This window comes from Ranitomeya variabilis, chromosome 2, assembly GCF_051348905.1.
Source record: "Ranitomeya variabilis isolate aRanVar5 chromosome 2, aRanVar5.hap1, whole genome shotgun sequence".
NCBI classification, from domain to species: domain Eukaryota; kingdom Metazoa; phylum Chordata; class Amphibia; order Anura; family Dendrobatidae; genus Ranitomeya; species Ranitomeya variabilis.
In genome coordinates, this window is record NC_135233.1 from 869,812,054 (window position 1) to 869,833,437 (window position 21,384).

Here is a 21,384-nt window from a genome sequence, read left to right on the forward strand (position 1 = left end):
TGCAAAAAAAAATAGTCCAGATATCTCAGCACTGCGTGACACTAAGGATGCTTTCACATTGCGGTTAGGCACCCGTTCAGTGGCCCTGTCAGGACTTATTTATGAATCCCACGCAAAATAGGATTTGGATGTATGCGCCGAATGTGAGCTCTGCCGTGCATCATTTTCCGGTGCATATGCCTACTGGATGCAGATGCCCAGATGGAGCCTACTACGTCTGAGTGTCCGGACAGATGTAAGTGTGAGCTACTGAACAGGAGCCTAAAATGTTAAAGTCTCCTAAGTAATGCTGTATAAGGCCGGGGTCACACTTGCGAATGCAATGCGAGAAACTCACGCAAGTCTCTCGCCTCAATACCCGGCACTGCTGCCGGCATTTCGGACCGGAATGTGCGGCTGCATGTATTTCTATGCAGCTGCACACTCCGGTCCCGAGTGCCGGCGGCAGTGCCGGGTATTGATGCGAATTTCTCGCATTGCACTCGCAAGTGTGACCCCGGCCTAAGGTGCGTGATGGGTGTAGAAATTCAATAGAAAAAAATGGTTGTGAAAAAAAGCACCTCTAGTGTGTTGTGATGTTGTGACATTGATCAACAAGCCATTATATTCCCTGACCTGCACATTCTAAAAAGCATGCCATCGGTAAAAATTATGTAGACCCTTTATAAATATACATAAATAAAAAACATGTCTTAGGAGTGAACCTCGCTTTTTGCCTAGTGGTTTCTGCCTTTAATAATTTTTTTTTTTAAGGTTTATTTATCCAGAACTTTTGTTTTTCTTTTAAAGGTAACATCTTTATTGTATACCGTATTTTTTTTATGCAGAGATGGGTACTATTTGATCACACAGCAAACTTCGCAGAAAATATGAATGGAGTCCAGATTCAAGGAATTTTCTTCAGATTTTTTTTTCTGGTTGGTTTAAAACATTGCAGAGGCAATTTGATTTCCATTTCTTTTTTTTCTATCCAAAGAAGAAAACTTGACTTCAAAAAAGTAGTCATCGGAACCTTGTGTGTCAGTTTATATGTATCATTTCTGACTTTCCGGGTTCACTCTCAGGACAGGGCAGGATTTTGGCTATGTTGATTCTTGATTAACAACTTTTCCACCATTCATGGTTGGTGTCCCTGAACTTTTTCTTGAACGTCCTTGCTTCTCTCCAATTTCATGCAGTGATGGCTCTCTGTACATGCACACTGCAAAACAAATGAATACAATTAGTTCTTGCCGAGTGAAGGGTCAAACTTCATTGGTCTCATTAGCATTTTTTCATCTTTTTTTTTTTTTAACCTAATGAATCAAAAGACTTTAGCATACCCTGTATATTCCTACTTTTAATACATAGTTTATATACACACAGTATACACACACACACACATACTGAAATTCTATTGTCATAAAAAGCACATACAAGTTACCTAGACTGGGAAGAATAAGTAATTAACTCCCATTGTTTTTCAAAATCCAGAATGATTTGTGACATTCCTGTAATACTGGTACTGAACATTATTTTCTAGAAGGCAGATTTGGTGTATTGAAGAATAAGCAATGGCTCTAATGACAATTGTGCTGAACAGGCAAACTACACTTTGAAATTAAATTTGCTTTTAGTTGAGAAATGCAATAATGCACAGTGAAGAATATCCACAATTCAGTAATAAACCTAATACAGATTTATAAAGTAATACCATAATCTATAATTAAGTGTGTTATTTGCGGATTGTTTTTTTTTTTTTTGGACAGCCCACTGACCCATAGAGCTTCAGTTTTTTAAAAACAAATCCATGTTTCCGGTCTGTGAGATTCAGAGCATGTCCTATTCTCATCAGATTTTGTGGATTGGATCAGACTCGCCCATTAAAGTTTATGGAAAAGGTCAGACTGTTTACCTGCTCCAATGAGAAAATAAAAAAAGATATGAGAAAAAAACTGAAGCAACTAGGATGCAACTAAGAAGCAACTAGGATGACACCTATGAAAAAAATAGATCCATTTCTCTCAGATGGTAACTCTCACACGAATGAGTAACCTACGAGTCACGTCTGCATTCCCAAATCCGTGTGAATGTGCACTACCTGATTTATTAATGGACAGCACACAGATCAGCTGAGTACGTCCTACTCTGATCCTCGTGCTACGGTCACACTAGCAGTATTTGGTCAGTATTTTACCTCAGCATTTGTAAGCCAAAACCAGGAGTGGGTGATAAATGCAGAAGTGGTGCATATGTTTCTATTATACTTTTCCTCTGATTGTTCCACTCCTGGTTTTGGTTTATTACTTACTGAGGTAAAATTCTGACCACATACTGATAATGTGACCGTAGCCTCATCCTCTGACTACTTCAAAACTCTTGAAATTGTTGTGGACCACACAACCTCGCCAGGTGAGCAAGTACTCCCCAATAATCCATCCATTGCTGTAGGATAGACCCTCTTGCGCTTGTTTGCTCCCCAGCTCCTGTATACCCTCAATATCTGCTCAGAATAGGACACGCTCTGAGTTTCACAGATCTCATTATCGGGGGAGCGATGTTCGCAGATGTGTGAATAGATCTAAAATAAAAAATTGGAAGTTGTTCTGTCACAATTGCTGTGGTGCTGTCCGTTTCTTCTTTTGCGTGTGAATAGATCTGTGAGACTATGTGTCGGAGTGCTGTCAGATAGCACTTGGACACTGCACACAGATGTGTGAATGCACCCTAAGTAGTATCATTTCCCTGTAGCTTTAAGCGAACATGTCAGCACTCTTGTGCTCAGTAAACTACAGACACTGTCAGGTTGGCGCTGTTATACTGATTAAAATGGTACCTTAGTTGAGGAAATCTGTCTCGTCGTTTAATCTGTATTTGTAGTGTTCAGGTAATGAGATTTTTGTGCTTCGGGCTGCCCGTGGGCGGGGGGCTTCATGTGGTACTCTGTTTACATATTCATCCTTAATGTCTTATGACAGGTCACTGATCCCTAATAATAATGCATATAATATTGTTGGCTTAGAAAAAAAGATTTAACTTCTGCAAAATGGTGCTGGCGGCGGCGCATGCGCACTAGCATCTATCGCTTGCCGATAGATCCTAAAGCACAAGCACCATCACCAATTTGATGCAATCACATTTTTTTCTCCAACAAAATGGCACTGCTGCCGGCGCAGTAGCATTTTATTGGCAAGCGATAGATGCTGCTACGCATGCTCTGCTGCCATTTTGCTGATGTTACATCTTTTTCTCTTATTTTTCTCTTTATTTTTATATTTTGCATTATGTAAAATAGGAGGCAGGTCACTGAGGGATCAGTGACCTGTCATAATCCATACAGAAAAATATGAGATCAGAGCACCACATGAAGACCTCCCCACAGGCCCTGTAGCACGGAAATCTCATTAAGGCTATGTGCACACGTCAGGATTTCTTGCAGAAATTTTCCTGACAAAAACCGGACATTTCTGCCAGAAATCCACATGCGTTTTTTTTTGCGTTTTTTGACGCGGAAAATCTGTAAAATTAATGAACATGCTGCTTTTTTTACCACGATGCGTTTTTTTCACTGAAAAAAACGCACCATGTGCACAAAACATGCAGAATGCATTCTAAATGATAGGATGCATAATGTATGAGTTTTTAATGAGTTTTTATAGCATTTTTATCGCGTAAAAACGTGGAAAAAACCTGAACGTGTGCACATACCCTAAAGGGACTCTGTCACCTGAATTTGGCGGGCTCTGTTTACAGTCCGATGGGCGGTGTTTTCTGTGCTTTCATTCACCCCTTCCTTTCCCGCTGGCCGCAATATTGTCTTGAATTGGATTAGGTTGCCTCCGTAGTACACACGTGCGCAATGCAATCTTGCCTTGCGCACACGCAGTATGCTTTACCCAACTGCGGGCAAAGCCGAAAAGCATTAGTGCGCATGCGCCGCCGCACTATGTCCCGGAACACAGCGAAATACTTCCGGGACATAGTGCGGCGGCGCACCTCCATACACAGACACTAAGTGAGACACTTGGTCTCCTTTTTATATGCCATGCCACGCCCCAGGGTGGGGATATGTGAGCAGCCAGTTACAACCATCTCTGACTGCTTGTAAACCTGGTCCTGACACGTCATATTAAAGCTCTCAGCACTATATGCACTGGAGCCAGCTTTTTCGGGCTTACATCACTGAGGCTACCAACCTTGGTGATACATATCTCCCCTCGAGGACCTATCTGGTGGCCATCTTACATTATACAGAAAATGTTTGATAAAGTTAAAAAAAACCCCTTTGTTATTACTGTATACATTTTCTGTCTCTAAATAAATCATTTCCAATAGTGAGACATGCTGTACCACCTTTGTGTCTGATTTGGGTTTATCAGTATAATCACGGGGGTGTCACTGATATTGTTTTCAGCTGTTTGCAAATACATACCCATCATCTTGTGTATGATATTACTATAATTTGCTAGAAAATATGTTCAGGTTATGTTCTATGAGACAATTCTGTTTTTCCATCACATTATTTAATAACTATAGGATCTATCTCAAAATAGCAAGTGACTAAACATCTTTGCCATCCAATATTCTATGCATTCTTTTGCTTTAGCCATTCTTTAGATTTTATTAGTTTTGCCGCTTAGGGACTGGAAGTTTCTGTGTGACCAACTGCACAAGCGCTGAGAAGGAGGCCAGGCAGTATCACTGCAGCAAGAAAAAGAAAAATAGAACAAAGTAGAAGATGAAAACTGAAACATCTGTGTATTGGAAAGCAGTAATTTAATTGTCCAGTATTATTATAGCTTTTTAATATTACCGTAGTTTAAGCTTTGATTAGTTTTTGAAGAGGAGGATACCAGGGAGTCATGAGATTGGAAGATACATAGTCACTTACAGGACAAAATTTTTCCAAAGTGCCGAGCCCAGGGTCTTCTCACCTGATGAAATCAGTCTACTGAGGCATCAACAACTCAAGGGGGATGTTAGAATGTCTCAAGGGTATAAAAATAAAAGTTAGTATTACACAAAGAAGAGGCCAGTCCTAAGGAAACTGCAGGATGTAATGACTACCCTTGTCCTGGGCCAGAAATGGGAAGCAGGGGACTCCCTCAGCTTAAAATATGGAGGCTGAGTATAATACAGATTTTTTATTATTCCTTAGACGTAGATGCTAGCAATGTATTTTTATATATTTTACATCTATGTTTTTTAGATTCTCTTTTTCATGATCATGTCAGTACACAGAATTATTTCATGATGTCAGTACACAGAATTCATTTACAGTAGCTATTGTGTGTGAATTAATTTATTAATTTATAGCATCTTAGAATCTATTATAAAATAAGAAAAAAAGTGGCAGCATATAAAACAGCAACTTTAATGCTGTACACTACATATTATACGGTAATTCTACAGGATTTTACCAAATGTAACAAAATCTTAAAAAAAAAAAAGGTGTTCATAGGACTGCACAGTTGGGAGCTCATATAACAAAATCACTATGGAAAGTGACTATAAGGACGTGGTTCATTAACATAAGCAGTACAGAAGTTCCGCATCATCTGCATATGCACTGAAGACATGCAGCAATTAAAAAAAAAAAATCAGAGGCAGATATAAGTTTGGATAACTCATTTTAATGTTTCAACTTTTGGATGACAAGGAAATCCTGTGTCTGAAATCCTCGTCATCAGTTGCTGTTATTGGTGGACCTTTGTTAGTGTGCCTGTATCATCACATTGGAACTCTCTCCCATCAGATCAGCATTATGCCCCAACAGAAAGCGTTGTCTCAGAGACAAAAACAATCTCTGTGAAACAAATTATGCCAGTGCCACTCGGATCAAACTCTGTCAGAGTATGAGCTGAGTGTCACCTTAGTGTGATCCGATTCTCTCGCATGAGAGAATTGCAGCACAGGTCTGGAGTAGACAGTGAATGTAATTTCTCCATTTTCTAGGGCTGAGGTAATCGGACTGCAATCAGATGACATCCGAGTGCAGTCTGATATTTCACACACACCCATAGACTTGTATGGGTGCACATCATCAGTTCATCGGATGCTCCCGCAGCATGCTGCAAATGTTTTCTCATGCCGAACGAGCATGAATTTTTTTTTTTGCATATTTGCACTGCCCCATAGTATAACATTGGGCCGAGTGCTATCCGATAAACCATCGCATAGCACTCAGCCGTGTTATACGGTTGTGTCAGCAAGCCCTAAAAGTGATGAGAGCTCTTTAAAGTTGTTTTTCACTACTGGACAACCTCTGTTTAATCAACTCGGTGCCCTACAGAAAATGAAAACAATATATACTCACCTCCCACAGCAGCACTGTTCCGGCGATGTCTGCGCTGCTTTTCCCGGTGGATGATGTGACACTGTTGTCGTGTTGTGATAGGTGACTGCTGCAGCAAATCAATATCAATATTTATACACAGTGAACGTCCACGCTGATGAAATTCTATAAGCTTCAGCTGATCATTGTCCGCTGATTGGCAGCAGCAATCACGTGATACAACAACGCCAAACCACCCACCGAAAACAGCAGTGCTGACATTGCGGTAACAGCGCTCTGCGGGAGGTGAAAGTACGTATGCTTTTTTCCTGTAGGGCACTCTCATATTATTACATTTCTTTAATTAGATTGACAATATCACAATAAGTAAGTTTACAATTGGGTTGATATTTTCTATTTGCTTTCATTCTCCTGCTGTGAGAATTCTTATCTTACATGGTATACAGCTTATTTTAATGGAACTCGGCAACCAAAGCCTGACTGAGTGTGTGCGGTTGTTTAATTCCAGGAGAAGAGTCAACTCCTAACATCCCAGTCAGCTCTCTCCAGCCCAGTGATTTTGATGCAACAGTTATTTGCTCACCATCCTCCCCCTCCCTTTCAGCTCCTGTTCGAGCTGCTCTCATCAGTCATGCACAATCACAATCACCCAGCCCACAGCATCAGCAGTTTCCAGAGCAGTTCCTCTAATCAAGGCTCTCACTTTCCAGAGCTGTGTGTTTGTTTAGTACTCACTATCTCTCCATGTAAATATAGTGATAAACGTATAGGCTCGGAAAAAAAACTGACAGACTGCTAATGTGTGATAGCAGTGAAGATACTCACCAAAACTGTCACAAAAGAAGGAGCACCAAAGAAATAAGGAAGGAGACTGCAGATGTATAAGCTGCTCAAGAGGCAACTTGAGAACATCCCTTCAACAAAGTTTCCATTTAGGTCATATAGAGAAAGTATATTTTGTGTTACAGGCCAGCTCTCTAGGCTTTGAGTCAAATGCATTTGGTCACAGACTGGGTTGCTAAAGCAGAGCAGAAAATTACTTCAGGTCTCAGATAAAACAAATGTTACAGTTACTGGGAAGAGTTAGCAGAGTTCATCATCTTCTATAATGGCTTTTTCTATAAGGATTACATCCTCATGTTTACAAATCTAGAGAGGAAGAAGCATTTTTTCATGTGAAGGACCTATTTACTTAGACTGGACAGTGAATGACCTTGGCAGCTTTCTGAGATTAGACAGGTATTCAATCTAATGCCAAGACTGGTCTGGGAGGACATTAGCGATTCAAAACATTATTGAACAAAATATCCCCACGCTGCACATACATCCACTGAATCCCTAAATAACAAGATGAGTCTTTTGGAAAGAGAAGTTGTTTAATTTCTTGTTCTAAAAAAGTAATTTGGGGAACCTAACAGTGAACTATTCAGTATAGGTTTTCTACCTTCATGAACAGAACGATTTTTCTATCACGGTTTACAATTGTTTATAATTTTATTTACTGTATACACTGTTCTTAAGAGATTTACAATGAATGATTTTTATATTCTAGAATCAGTAAATACATTGCGTATACTGAGGATTTCTTTGTAGTAATTTCTTCATCCTAATTTCTAGAAAGCATTGGATTGGAAATGCTTAAGTAGGTAATTGAACGCAGATTTTGTTGTATGTAGCATATAAATATGAACTAGTAAACAGTTATGAGTTCATCTACGTAGAGTGTGTCAGAAACAGTATAGACGGAAAAACGGAAGAAGTATACTTGTTTTCTTATAGGGTTATTCTTCCAAAAACAAATTATCCCCTATCTAAAGGATAGGAGATAAGTTATTGATTAGTGATGAGTGAACGTGCTCGGCTAAGGTGTAATACGAACACGCTCGGATGCTGAGTGACTTCGGCGCACTCAAAAAATATGTTCGAGTTCCCGTTCCTGCATGTTTTGTGGCTGTTCGACAGCCGCAACAGATGCAAGGATTGCCAAAAAGCAGGCACTTACACAAAATGAAAATTACATCTATAGAATGGGAGGAATAGAACTAAGCAACAGCACGTGTGAAAAAGACTTGAGTATACTAATAGATCACAAACTGCATATAAGTCAACACTGTGATGCAGAAGCAAAAAAGGCAAACACAGTTCTAGGATGTATTAAGAGAAGCATAGAGTCTAGATTACGTGAAGTAATTATCCCCCTCCAATCCTCCTTGGTCAGACCTCATCTGGAATACTGTGTCCAGTTCTTGTTACCACATTTTAAATTTTGAAAAACTGGAGCAAGTTCAGAGAAGAGCTATCAGGATGGTGAGCAAACTGCAACCTATGTCTTATTAGGGATGGTTAAAGGATCTGGGAATGTTTAGCTTGCAAAAAAGAAAGCTAACAGGAGACTTCATAGCTGTCTACAAATATCTTAAGGGATGTGACACTGTAGAGAGATCAACCTTATTCTCCTTTGCACAAGGAAACATGAGATGCAATGGGATGAAACTGAATGGTTGAAGATACAGATTAGATATTAGAAAAAAAAAACCTTTTGACAGTGAGGTTGATCAATGAGTGGAACAGGCTGCCACGAGAGGTGATGAGTTCTCCTTCAATGGAAATCTTCAAACAGGCTGGACAGACATCTGTCTGAGATGGTTTAGTGTATCCTACATTGAGCAGGGGGTTGGACACGATGACCCTGGAGGTCCCTTTCAAATCTAACATTCTATGATTCTATGATTCTATGAGATTTGTCTCAACACGCTGGGAACTCCACAGTTACCACGTAACCTCCTATTGGAGTGCTGGTGCACAGGACAGCAGCATGCTGGAACTAAATTAAAGGCAATGTGCTTCTGTTCTCCTGTGGTCCATTAGCAGGAAGGAATGCAGTGACTGCAGATTTTTCCACATGTTTATGTTAGATAAATCTTGTCTAGGGAAAACAAATTGACCCAGGCTGCAGCTGTGACCTTCTACGTGGGCATTTGCATTTTAGCCTCTACAATGCATCCATGTTTTGATTGGGCAGCACCATAGAAGAGAAAAACCAATTGTACACAGAAAAGTTATGTGCAGGCATAGACATACCATTGGTGCAACCTTATCAGCCTGTGGTACACGTGCAGCTGGCTAACGGGAAATGATTCTTTTTTACAGCGCGCTAAACAAAAAAACAATATTGAAATAATATATAAATTGATTTCATAATTATTTTTAAACATGATATGAAATTGGGAGAATTACGCAAAGAAAAACACCAAAGGGTTGCACAGGTTAAATAGTATAAATACAGAAGAGTGGGCTTAACACTTTTAAATCCTCCTAATGCTCTATATAATGTAAGCTTTGCCCACAATCCTTCATGGTCTCCTACACTAGTGCTTATGCATGCCTAGAATCTTATCTGGTAGTCTGTGATAGTTTACAATATAATGTAATCTTCTGTATTTGTATTGTTTGTCATATGTAACCTTCTGGTGGTTTCCTTTGTGTAATTGTTCCAATTTTATATTATGTTTTAATTTAAAAATAATACAAGATCAATCTAGTAAATGCCTTTTTGTAGTATTTACACACACACAAAAAAATCAGATAAAGGGTGACATAATCAGGGATAACAGAAATTCTCCATTAAATGTTACCTGCTTAACCCATCAGGAAAATATGGTGTCACCTCAAAATCACTAAAGTAGATATATCATCAGGCCCGCATGGCATACCCCCCCAGTACTGTAGGAATTAAGTACTGTGATATACTATATTTCTAATATTCAAGGATTCTATAATAACAGGGTCTGTAACACAGGACTTGCACATTGTAAATGTGGTGCCTATATTAAAAAAGGAGAAAAAAATCTGAGCCTGGAAATTAGAGGCCAATAAATTTATCCTTCTATTATGGGTAAAATCCTTGATGGTTTTCTAAGAGATGTTATCCTTGAATATCTCAATAAGAATGACTTCATGACCCAACATCAACATGGGTTTATGAGGGATCAGTCCTGTCGAACTAATGTGATCAGGTTCTATGAGGGGGTCATAGGTGAAACTCAATATGTGTTCCCCAGGATGCGAATAGAGTCTTATTAAACCCCCTGGAGTGCTTTGTGGTCACAGCAGCATGCCTGTGAATCACAAGGCAAAATAAAAGAAAGTGTGGATTGGGTCCAAGTAGTTGATCCAGTCATATTCTTAGGAAAACCTGTTAATTGCTTTCATTTTTAGAGGGATTTGCAGGTTTGGTAGTGGGGCGAATCCCTCTCTCCATGCCGGGTTTTGGAAGTGGCTCTATGGCCACTATTCCATTTAATTCTGTTTTGCTTTGGGTGTGTGAGTTTGGAGTTTGCAAGTTGCAGAGCAGGAGGCTCTGTGCAACCCAGGACTGTGTGGAGCTAACACAGAGCCAGGTGAACTCAAGTGGCTGATGCACCCAATAGACACGGCGGTGTTATAATCCACAGCAACAGGTTCTGAGTTCTGGACTGTGTTTACGGAAAACCGGCTGCGATCCGGAGGACATCATTCCTTTGTGTGAGTTTTTTTGGACATTAAAGACATTTGCTTTGAACTTTCCTGTGGTCCCTGCCTATCTGTCACGCTACACCTACTCCGCTGCACTACATTGGATAAGTCGAAGACTGGACCAGGGTAGTGCAATCAATGTTGTTTATCTGGATTTTTCAAAGGTGTCTGATATGGTACCACACAAAAGGTTGTTACATAAAGTGAGGAAAGGAGTACGCAGTACTAAGCTGTGCACAGAAAGGCTAATGTGAAACCGGCCTAAATCTGACATGGAGAAGATCTTGAGGATCCTAGTTAATGATAAACTTACCTGGAGCAGCCAGTGCCAGGCAGCCTTGCTAACTATGTTATTATGTTACCTTCAACCTTAGAAACTATGCATATGTATCAAATTTACCGTAGTTGTCTGTATTGTTTTTCTGTTTAGTACAATAGTCCAATGTTGGACATGGCAGCCATTAGCTTTGCCTCCAGTAGGTGCTTGGCTGTATATAGGTCGTGTCACACAATGCCTTGGGACTGTGTGTGCTAGCCAAGTCCCTAGATCTACGGGCACCCGAGTCTATCCCTGTCCCCCCAGATTATACCTGAAAGTGGAGATGCGGAGTTCACGTGCCTTGCTATGCTACTATATCAACCCTTAACTGTCCCCTCCCTCACCCGGGGAGGTGGAAAGCTGACATGTATAGTATATCACTACCCAGACAAACAAGGGAAGACGGACAAGGTTAAATGAAAACTACAATCATACAAAATACACTCACCAAGCAAAAGAGCAGAACACAGGGGAGTAAAAGGAAGGAAATACCAAATAAGAGGATGAGGATGTGCACACAAACAAAATTCCAAGCAACAATCTCCTGAACAAAACTCCAAATGCCAATTTCAAACATGAACTACACCTCCAACTCCAAACCAGGCAGTAAGGACTAACACTGGCAATTCCTAAGTGCCAGAGGCGAGCATATATAGCAGAGGGGCGTGTCCAACACTGGACAGCTAAGACAATCCAGGTAGAAATGCTGAACAGATTAACTCTTGCACTGCCAGCAATTAAAAAAAACTGCAGTTTAATAAAATGGTGAACCAGTGTAGGAGTTCATAAAAGCAGACAGCGCAATCTTCTGGCCCCTCTCTGTCGTGGTATCCCAGTGACAGGTCTTTTATTACTATGGGGCAAACTTTGGAATGGAGGGGCACAAAAAAAGAAAAAATATTCCAGAATCACTGGAAAGCAGCAATTGGCGTAGGTTAATGGTTTAAATTTAAAAAAAATGCTCTTTCAAGAGTTTAGGTATTTATGGCATATTCAGGTGGATTATTCTGGGTCAGAAAAATATCACAGATGTATCACAGTGTGCACAACAGAGATCTTACCTGATGTTATTTATTTGCAGCCACAGATGTTTTTTTCATGTCATACATCCCAGATTGAAGAAAACAAACCTGTCACACTACATGCTTTCTGAACGGATTTGCTGGATATTAAAAGATAAGCAAAACCATATTCTCAGAGGCAACAACTCATCTTTACTCCTTTCCACTGCCTGACAAAAAAAAGCATAATCCGCCTGAAGGACAAACGCTTTTTATAAGGACCTAAAACCATTGAAAAACAAAAGTGATGATGATCCATTTCAGGGGCTGGACTGCCCTCTGCACTCCCTACTGTCCGCATTCTCTCATTTTCCATACACATCAACAGTGCGCTCTCTTGACGCCTCGTTACATATCATTAGACCCGGCAAGGTAAACCACTGTTATTGCACATTTAAAGTAACATAGCACTGCGAGCAAGGAGCACATACTGAGCATGTGTTGGGTAACAGTTCTGACAGTTAGCTTTTTGTTGTGTCTTTCTATGTGTTTCCATATACAAAGTTACAATTACCTGTTATTTGGTAGCGATCCTGCGCTGAAAAAGGACAGACAAGGCGATATCTGTCTTTTTGGGGTACTTGGTGCTAAATCTGAATCCAGGCCGGCTTGGAGGAATGCTAAAATGTTGGGGATAGAGAAACGAAGCGGGGAATACCAGCGCTCTCTGCACCATGCGAAGACGACCTTCCAGGTGTGATGGTAGATACGCGCTGAGGCGGGCTTCCAGGCACTAATAGTAGCGGCCACCCTCTGGGAGAACCTGGCCTGGGATAGAATCCAAGATTCCACGGCCAGGCGGCTAAACACAGGGCCCCTAGGCTCTGGTGGTAGATCGGGCCCTGGGAGAGAAGGTCCGCGCGCTCTGGAAGCCACCACGGAGTCTTGGTGAGCAGCTGTATTAAGTTTGCGTACCAAGACCGCCGAGGCCAATCTGGAGGGACCAGATTTGCTGGGACCCACTCTATCTTGATCTTTTTGATGACTCTTGGGAGCAGTGGTAGCAGAGGAAACAGGTAAGGGAGGTGAAACTGGTTCCAAGGTAGGACTAACGCATCTACGGTGATTGCCTGTGGATCCCGGTATCGGGCGACAAACCTGGGCACTCTGGTGTTTACCCTGAGGCCATCAGGTCCACGTCTGGGGTCCCCCAGCGTTGGCAAATCTGATGAAAAAACATTGGGGTAAAGCGACCACTCCCCGGACGCCAGACCCTGTCGGCTGAGGAAATCCGCCGGCCAGTTCTCCTTGCCCGGAATGTGGACTGCCGAGATCACAGAGTGGAACTTCTTGGCCCAGCAGAGGATCTGTTTTACCTCATGCATGGCCGCCCTGCTGCGGGTACCCCCTTGATGATTTGGATCCGATTGGATCCGGATGGGCAATCTTGCCAGGCAATAATGAAAATGCTGTAGAGCCAGCCGAATAGCCCGAATCTCTAGAAGGTTGATCGGGAGGGCTGACTCCCGTGAACACCAGCGTCCCTGGGTTGTATGTTGGCAAAACACCACTCCCCATCAGAGGAGACTGGCATCGGTCGTGAGCACCAGCCATTGGACCGAGGAATAAAGTTTCCCCTGTTGAAGGGAGGAACTCATTGTCCACCATGTAAGCGCATGTCTAACCTGAGTGCACAGACGGCACTGGAGATTGAGAGAGAAGAGGTTCCTGACCCAAGAGGGCATGCTGTAGGGGACAAAGATGGAGTTGCGCAAACAGAACTGCCTCTATCGCTGCCACCATCCTTCCCAAGACTCTAATGCAAAAACGAATGGTATGAGGGACCGGCTGGCGAAGGACTCCTGCCAGAGTGCTAGGACCTTGTCCCGGGGGAGTATTGTGAGCCCTCGGGAGGTGTCGAAGATCATCCCCAGAAAGGTGATCCTCTGAGATGGCACAGGAGACGACTTTCTTAAATTCACCAGCCATGCCAGGCGAGCAAGAGTATCTAGCAAGATGCTGACACTTTCCTCGCAGGCCCGAAAAGATGGACTCTTGACCAGGAGGTCGTCTAAATATGGAGAGATAACTATACCTGGGGAATGCAGGATGGGCACCACGGCCGTCATGACCTCTGTGAACATCCTGGGGATGGAGGCCAGCCCGAAAGGCAAGACTGTGAACTAGAAATGCAGATTGCTGATGGCAAAACGAAGAAACCTCTGATGCGGGGGGAATATGGGGATGTGAAGACAGGCGTCTTGGATATCTATAGACGCCAAATATTCTCCCTTTTCCATGGCAGCAATGAGAGTGCGGAGAGATTCCATTCGGAATGCTGAAAAACTTGTTCAGAATCTTCAGGTCCAGAATGGGCCTTACCGCTCCATCCTTTTTGGGGACTATGAACAGGTTGGAATAGAAGCCTTGAAACTTCTTGTCATCCTGAACGGGGATGATAACTCCGCTGAGCAGAAGAGACTCGACAGCCTTGAATAAGGCCCATGCCCGGAATTCTGAAGTGGGAAAACGAGACAAAAAAAATCAACTCAGGGGGCAGATGATAAATTTTATCTTGTGCCCTGAGGACACCAGCTCTCTTACCCATCTGTCGTGATGAAGGTGAGCCAGACTTTGTGAAACCAGAGTAGGCAGCCGCCCACCTTGCTGGCGACGACCGGAGACTGCCTCCAGTCATTTGGATGAGAATTTGGAGGACCTAGATCTTCTAAGATCTTGGCCGGTGGCACAGCATCCTGCCCAACGGGCTCGTTCTGTCTGAGATCTGATGATCCCTGTTCTAATTAGGCCGACCTGAACTGACGGAATCGTCCGCTGTGGTCCACCCCAGGTTTTGAAAGGTCCAAAACCGTGCCTGAAAATGTTGGCGAAATGGCTGCTGAATCCTTTGCTGCGGGAGGAAGTTGCTCTTCCCCTCTGTGGTGTCAGAAATTAGTTGATCTAATTTTTTGCCGAATATCGGCCACTCTGAGAAGGCAAAGAAGTAAGGTACTTCTATGAGGTTGAGTCTGCCCGCCATGTCCTCAACCATAGAGCCCTCCTAATGGAAACTGCGTTTGCGTCAGCCAGTGCTGCGCGGTTCGCTGCATCCAAAGATGCTTTAATAAAAAAAAAGTCTCCCGCTAGAGTAATCTGATTCGAGATTTCGGCCCCCTCGGATGGCAGGTACTCATCCTGCAGAGCTCTATTCAATGACTCTGACCTGGATATCATGGTCTTAGCTACCCAAGTCGCCGCAAAAGAGGGCAAGAGTGCTGAACCTGAAGCTTCAAACACTGAGCGAGCCAGGCTCTCAATGAGTCGAACAGCTAGATCCTTAATAGAAGAACCATTAGGGAGGGATAACAAAATTTTAGAAGCCAATCGTGACACGGGAGGATCCACCGAAAGGCATTCTTCCCACTTCTTACGGAGTTCAGGAGCGAACCGCTTGACTGGTCGCTCCCTGTGACGTTGCACTACAACCTCAAACTCTGGGTGAGTGCAAAATACTCTATGAGACTGTTTTGTCCATCTTAAATGACACCTTATGACCCGAGGCCAAGGTGGATTCATTGGCTACACTCAGGGTTTGGTTGACGGCCTCAATGAGGCTGTCGATTGTCTCCTGGTAATTAAGTGCCTCTAAATTGAGAGACACTTCTGAATTGTAATCCGAGTTTTGCTTACTAACCTCTTCTGGCAAGGGAGAGCGAGAGACGGAACTCATGGATGCTGAAGCACCAGACGGACCCCAAGACGCTGTGTGGGTTAGTTTCCCCAGCGTCTGATTAGAGAGAGAGAGCGGCCTCTGCAGGTCGGAGGTACCTGTGAGATGGAGAATTCCTCCAATACAGGCAAACCACTGTCCTTGCCCCTATCTGGGGCCTGAAGGCACTCGATTGCTCTAGTTAGCGACACCATAGATTGCGACAGAGACAAGGACCCGACACACTGGGCACAGTGCTCTGGGCATGCGGAAAAACAGACTGATAGGTAAAACATGAGGTATATAATACCATGTGGGTCTTGGTCCTTCTAGACCTGGTGGGTCTGTTGAGAGAGAAAGCATGAGAGCGGAGCTGCCAGACTGGGGGGAGTAACACTTACCCCAGTCCTGTGACCCTGGATCCTGCGGAACAAGATAAAAGGAACAGATCCTCTGAGACTTATCTTCAAAAATGTGCGCTCTGCTCGAAGGGGCGGAAATGGAAGCAGACGCGCTCCGGAGGCGGGACTTTCACCCGCGGCCTAGTATCAGTAAAAGCCGGGGACTAAATTTTCGGCACCCACCTGAGAATATGGGAGCGGAGCCGATGTGAGGCTGCCGGAAGACCCACCAAAAACCGAATTTCCCCTGCCGACCTGGACCTGCCAGCCGATACAGGGGGAGAGGTGTGCGCATGGAAGCGCCAGGAAGAGCGCTGTAGCAGGAGCCCTCCCAGCCCCCTACTCCTGCAATGGATCCCAGCTTCAGGTTAGAGAGGGGGCTGTGTAAAGGATGGTGCAGGCACCCTAGCTCCATCTTCCCTTCATGGGATGAGGAGAGGGACCGTCCGCCTCCTTCCGTCACCGCAGTCTTAGCATTGGTGATGCAGTGGGGGCCACATGGACTGCACATACGCACCTGTACAGTCTAGGATTTCAATACCTTAGGGTGGTCAGGGCTGAGTCCTGCATCTTGTCCCACGTTGCGGGAGAGGATATGTGAAGGCGACACTCCACGTGCTCGCCCGTTGTTGATTTGGGGAGATCGGACTCCTTCAAAAGAGTCCGTCGCCCTTGTCTCATCTTCATGGTAAAAAGAGGAAAAAAAAGGTCTGGGAAGAACCAGACATGTGCCTCCTAAAGACACTAAGCATGAACTTGATTAGCCTGCGGCCAGTGTCAGGGTGTATACGGCGGAGGAGTTAACTTTTTTTATGTTTACTTAGTGTCAGCCTCCTGGCGGCAGTAGCATACACCCACAGTCCTGTGTCCCCCAATGAGACGAAGGAGAAAGTTTGGTTTGGGTACCAAAACAATACCAGAAACCGGACCCAATTCACTTGAATGGGGGGCCCGAACATGCAGTGTTTGCTACGCCGGCGATAAACACTGCCTCTGATTGGCGGTAAAATCATTACCGCCAGTCAGAGAGCTGGATTCCCATGCTGTCAAATGACAGTGTGAGCTCACAGCTGTGACCAGAGGATTTAAAGTTTACCTCCGGTCACTAGCGTCGTCTGATGGGACTACTACTCCCAACAACCATTGCCTGCGCTCTAAATAAATGATTAAAAAATAAGTCATGGGTTGCCCTGACAACAGCGGGCTACAACCCTCAGCTGTCAGCGTTAGCAAGGTTGGTGATCATTTTGGTGATAATTTAAAAAAAAAAAAAACGTTGTGGAGTCCCCCATTTTTTAACAACCAGCCAAGCTAAAGCAGACAGCTGGGGGCTAGCATTCTCAAGCTGGTAAGAGGCCATGGATACTGTCCCGACTGACTAAAAATAGCAGCCTGCAGCCGCCCCAGAAAAGGCGCATCTATTAGATGCGCCAATTCTGGTTCTTTTGCCTGGCTTTTCCTACTAGCCCTGTGGCAGTGGGGTAATATTTGTGTCACCTTTGTATTAGTTATTAGCTAGCTAGTTCCCATTGGTCGTAACCATGGATACCTAAGGTCCTACAATGCCTGCACATGAGGAAAGAGACATAGCGAATAAAAAGAAAACTATACTACATTTCTAATTTAAGGTATTTGCTAATATTATAATTATTACACCTACTACATATTAGGAAAGGATCTAGGAGATGGGAGTACCCTTTTAGGTATTAATGTAACTCTCACATTTGCTATATCTGATCTAACAGAATGAAGTGTCTTTATTTATTAAGTGGGCAACATATTCTCACTATTTTTGCTTTTTCCAATTAGCAAAATATCCTAAAATTTGGCAGTAGGCAGTTTTGCACTAATACCGTACGTAATTTTTTTTTTTAATTATTATTTTATATTTTTTGGATGTAAATAGGTTGTCTAAAAAAGTGCAACCTTAGGGTATGTTTCCACGGTCAGTAACCGCTGCGGGTTTGACGATGCGTTCATTCGCATCCGCATCAAACCCGCAGCGGCCAGATGTTACAGCAGAGGGGAGAGGATTAAAAAAAATCCCATCTCCACTATGCGTTAAATGACGCCCGCGGCTCCCGGCATAAATTAACATGAGGTGCATTTTTCCAGTCAGCAGCATGTCTATTTATGTTGCGGAGACGCTCAGTCTCCGCAACACAAATTTCCCATTCACTATCCTTAGATGCGATAGTCACATGTGTAGTAAGTGCGGAAACGTAGCTTACTACGCATGTGAACTAATTTAAATAATGTCTTACCTTCTGCCACAGCTGGAACTTCCCATCCACTTCAGTTCTGAGATCAGCTGACCACAGAAACTGCCGTGCACGTGACCGCCAGGGTTATCTCCGGTCACTTGCCAAGTTCTCACGGTCAGCTGACCGTGAGAACTGCAGTGCAGGTGACCGCCGGAGACCAAGTTACCTCCGGTGGTCATCTACAAGCTCTACTACATCTGGATATCAGGCTGGATAGTGGCATACTGCCATCCCTAAGGGTATGTTTCCACGTGGTGTTTTTGCTGCGGATTGGACGCTGCGGCTGATGTTACAGCATAGTGGATGGGATATTATGAAATCCTATATCCACTATGCGTACAAAAAAGCAGGTGACAAACCTGTGTTTACGCACATGCGGCGCGTCTTTATAGAACGCAGAATGATTAACTATCTGAGTGTCTCCGCAAGATAAATAGCACCGTTCTATGTATAGGATGTGGTGATTCCGCATGTGTTCAATGAACACATGCGGAATCACCGCGCGTACAAAAGCCGGCAGCACTTTGGATGGAGCGAGGATCCGCTGCGTTCAAATTACTGCCGGTACCCCACGTAGAAACATAGCCTTATTCACCTGCTAAATCTCCTGATACTTCCCCATCGATGCTCTGATATGAATGATGATGCTCTGAGTGGTTGCAGCTGTCAAATGCCACTACAGTACATCATTGGTTTGTTTTTTACTTCATAAAATTTCCTGCAACTACTGTACGTTGTTTCATTTCTTAAACAATCAGGCAATTTTCTTATTTTCTTAACAGGGGAGAACTGGGGGGTCCATAAGTGCCCTATTTTGTTAACTATTTGGGTGTCAGAAAGTTAGAAATCTGTGATCATTTGATTAATTGTACGGCATACAACAATACTGAAGTATACAATAATCAAAAAAATGACACTTGCCTCTGAAGTTATTTGGGCTTAATTGGAGCACAAATATGGCAGTGATAGAGGCTTTAAGTAAGCCTGTGACTGCCATAGAAATAAATGCATTGCCACTCTGTCTTGCAGAGGGCAATGGGCACTGAAATGGTTGTGTCATGCAATCTCACTACGTAAATTTGTCTTAAATTTGTGTGCTTAAACTAAAGTGATTACATAGCCTCAGCAGTGATGTATGATACATGTACTGTATAGAGGGGGCTTAGCTCCTAAGCCTGCTCATTACACCACCGTATGACATGTGATATACATGTGCGCCACATGTCAGAAAGGGGTTAAAGGAGTTTGCAATATTATGTTTATCTATTTTCTAGAAATCGCTTACAATTATATACGATAACAAAAGTTGTTCGCAATTTCCTGCCACTCCAATGTCAAAACTTGGCCGAAACTTCTCTGCTTTCTCACCAGTCTTTTTTAACCAGGCTCCGCTGAATATGTGTGATGTCAAAACATGACCGCTGCAGCCAATCAGCAGCTGTATAGCATGTCAAAAGCATCATAGTCACTGCTTTTGCCAGGAATTGGCTGTAGTGGTCAACGAGAGGGCCAAGAGAACAGTGGAAGGCCAGGGAAGTGAGGGCATGGGAGGAGCAGCAGGAATTGGTAAAATGGAACATTACTTCTTGTGTTATTTTATACCATATCTTGCAAACTATTAATGGAAAACTGGCCAAACACCTTTCCTCATTTCCTCTTTCCACTGGTTCTCACTACTTCACCACAACCCAGCTAGTCTTGTCCTACGGTTCCACGTCTTCTTTTCCCTTTAAGGAACCAGTATGGCCGGTCCTCAGCTTCTCTAGTGCTGATGCTCTGAAACTTCAGCCCGAGAAACTTTTCTCATCTCACATAGTCAGTCCTGTTTAGGCCCATTAGCTTCAACAGTTATAATCACTGGTCCTTGTGGCCAGGCGTTCCCTCGCAGGACCCATCTCCGGAAGTCCACTCTGTCCTTCAGTCACCTCTGCTCCGGATCTCCCTATTTCTTCTCTTCTACTTAGAAACACCCAAAATGTGGCACTACTCACATTGTATCTTAAGTCCACTTGCTATGCACTCCATGCCCTATCTGCCTTTCTGACAGGAAACCGTCACTTTCCCTTCAACTCAGCCACTCTCACTGTGGGCTAGTCCCAAACATTAACTATCACTATCCCTATTGTCAAACCTTTAACGCACATCACAATTCATATTATACATCACAGCTCACATCACATCACATAATGTATTACAATAATAAACTTGTTTCTTCAAGGGGAAACGTGGGCAACATGTTCATCTCTTTACAGTCATATTACTAAACAGGCTATATTTTGCCTCAATGGCACATCAGCATGTATGTAGGACCAAAGGACAAGAGATGCTTGAGACAGGTTGGTGGGGCCAGGTTGGGATTTTTTGAAGTAAGCATATGGACATTATTATTTTGCTATTTTGACTACCACACAGTATACACCTTTTAATAAGCACATGCTCTTTACTGGTTACTGCAGAGTGCATTCTGTTTTAAAAACAATTTTTTATTACAAAAAAAACCTATTGTTTAACCCTTTCATGACCCCAGCTTTTTTCGGTTTTGTGTTTTCGTTTTTCGCTCCCCATAACTTTTTTTATTTTTCTAACAATATGGCCATGTGAGGGCTTTTTTATTGCGGGACGAGTTGTACTTTTGAACGACACCATTGGTTTTTCCCATGTCATGTACTCGAAAATGGTATAAAAATTCCAAGTACGGTGAAATTGCAAAAAAAAGTTCAATCTCACACTTGTTTTTTTGTTTGGCTTTTTTGCTAGGTTCACTAAATGCTAAAACTGACCTGTCATTATGATTCTCCAGGTCATTATGAGTTCATAGACACCAAACATGTCTAGGTTCTTTTTATCTAAGTGGTGACAAAAAATTCCAAAATTTGCTTTAAAAAAAAATAAATAAATAAA

The 21,384-nt window shown here is 43.0% G+C and overlaps 1 protein-coding gene across 4 annotated transcripts in view; it reads right to left on the bottom strand.

The window, feature by feature from the left end:
• Positions 1 to 442: 442 nt before the first annotated feature.
• Positions 443 to 21,384, bottom strand: part of FGF12 (fibroblast growth factor 12) — a 628,397-nt gene continuing 607,455 nt past the window's right edge. The window contains exon 5 of one of the 4 annotated variants that reach the window (XM_077290309.1): positions 443 to 1,201. In XM_077290309.1, the coding sequence (XP_077146424.1) occupies positions 1,083 to 1,201 (119 nt within the window). In that variant the 3' untranslated portion in view covers positions 443 to 1,082. The remainder of the gene's footprint in view (positions 1,202 to 21,384) is intronic. The other 3 variants (XM_077290311.1, XM_077290310.1, XM_077290312.1) reach the window with 3 other exon arrangements.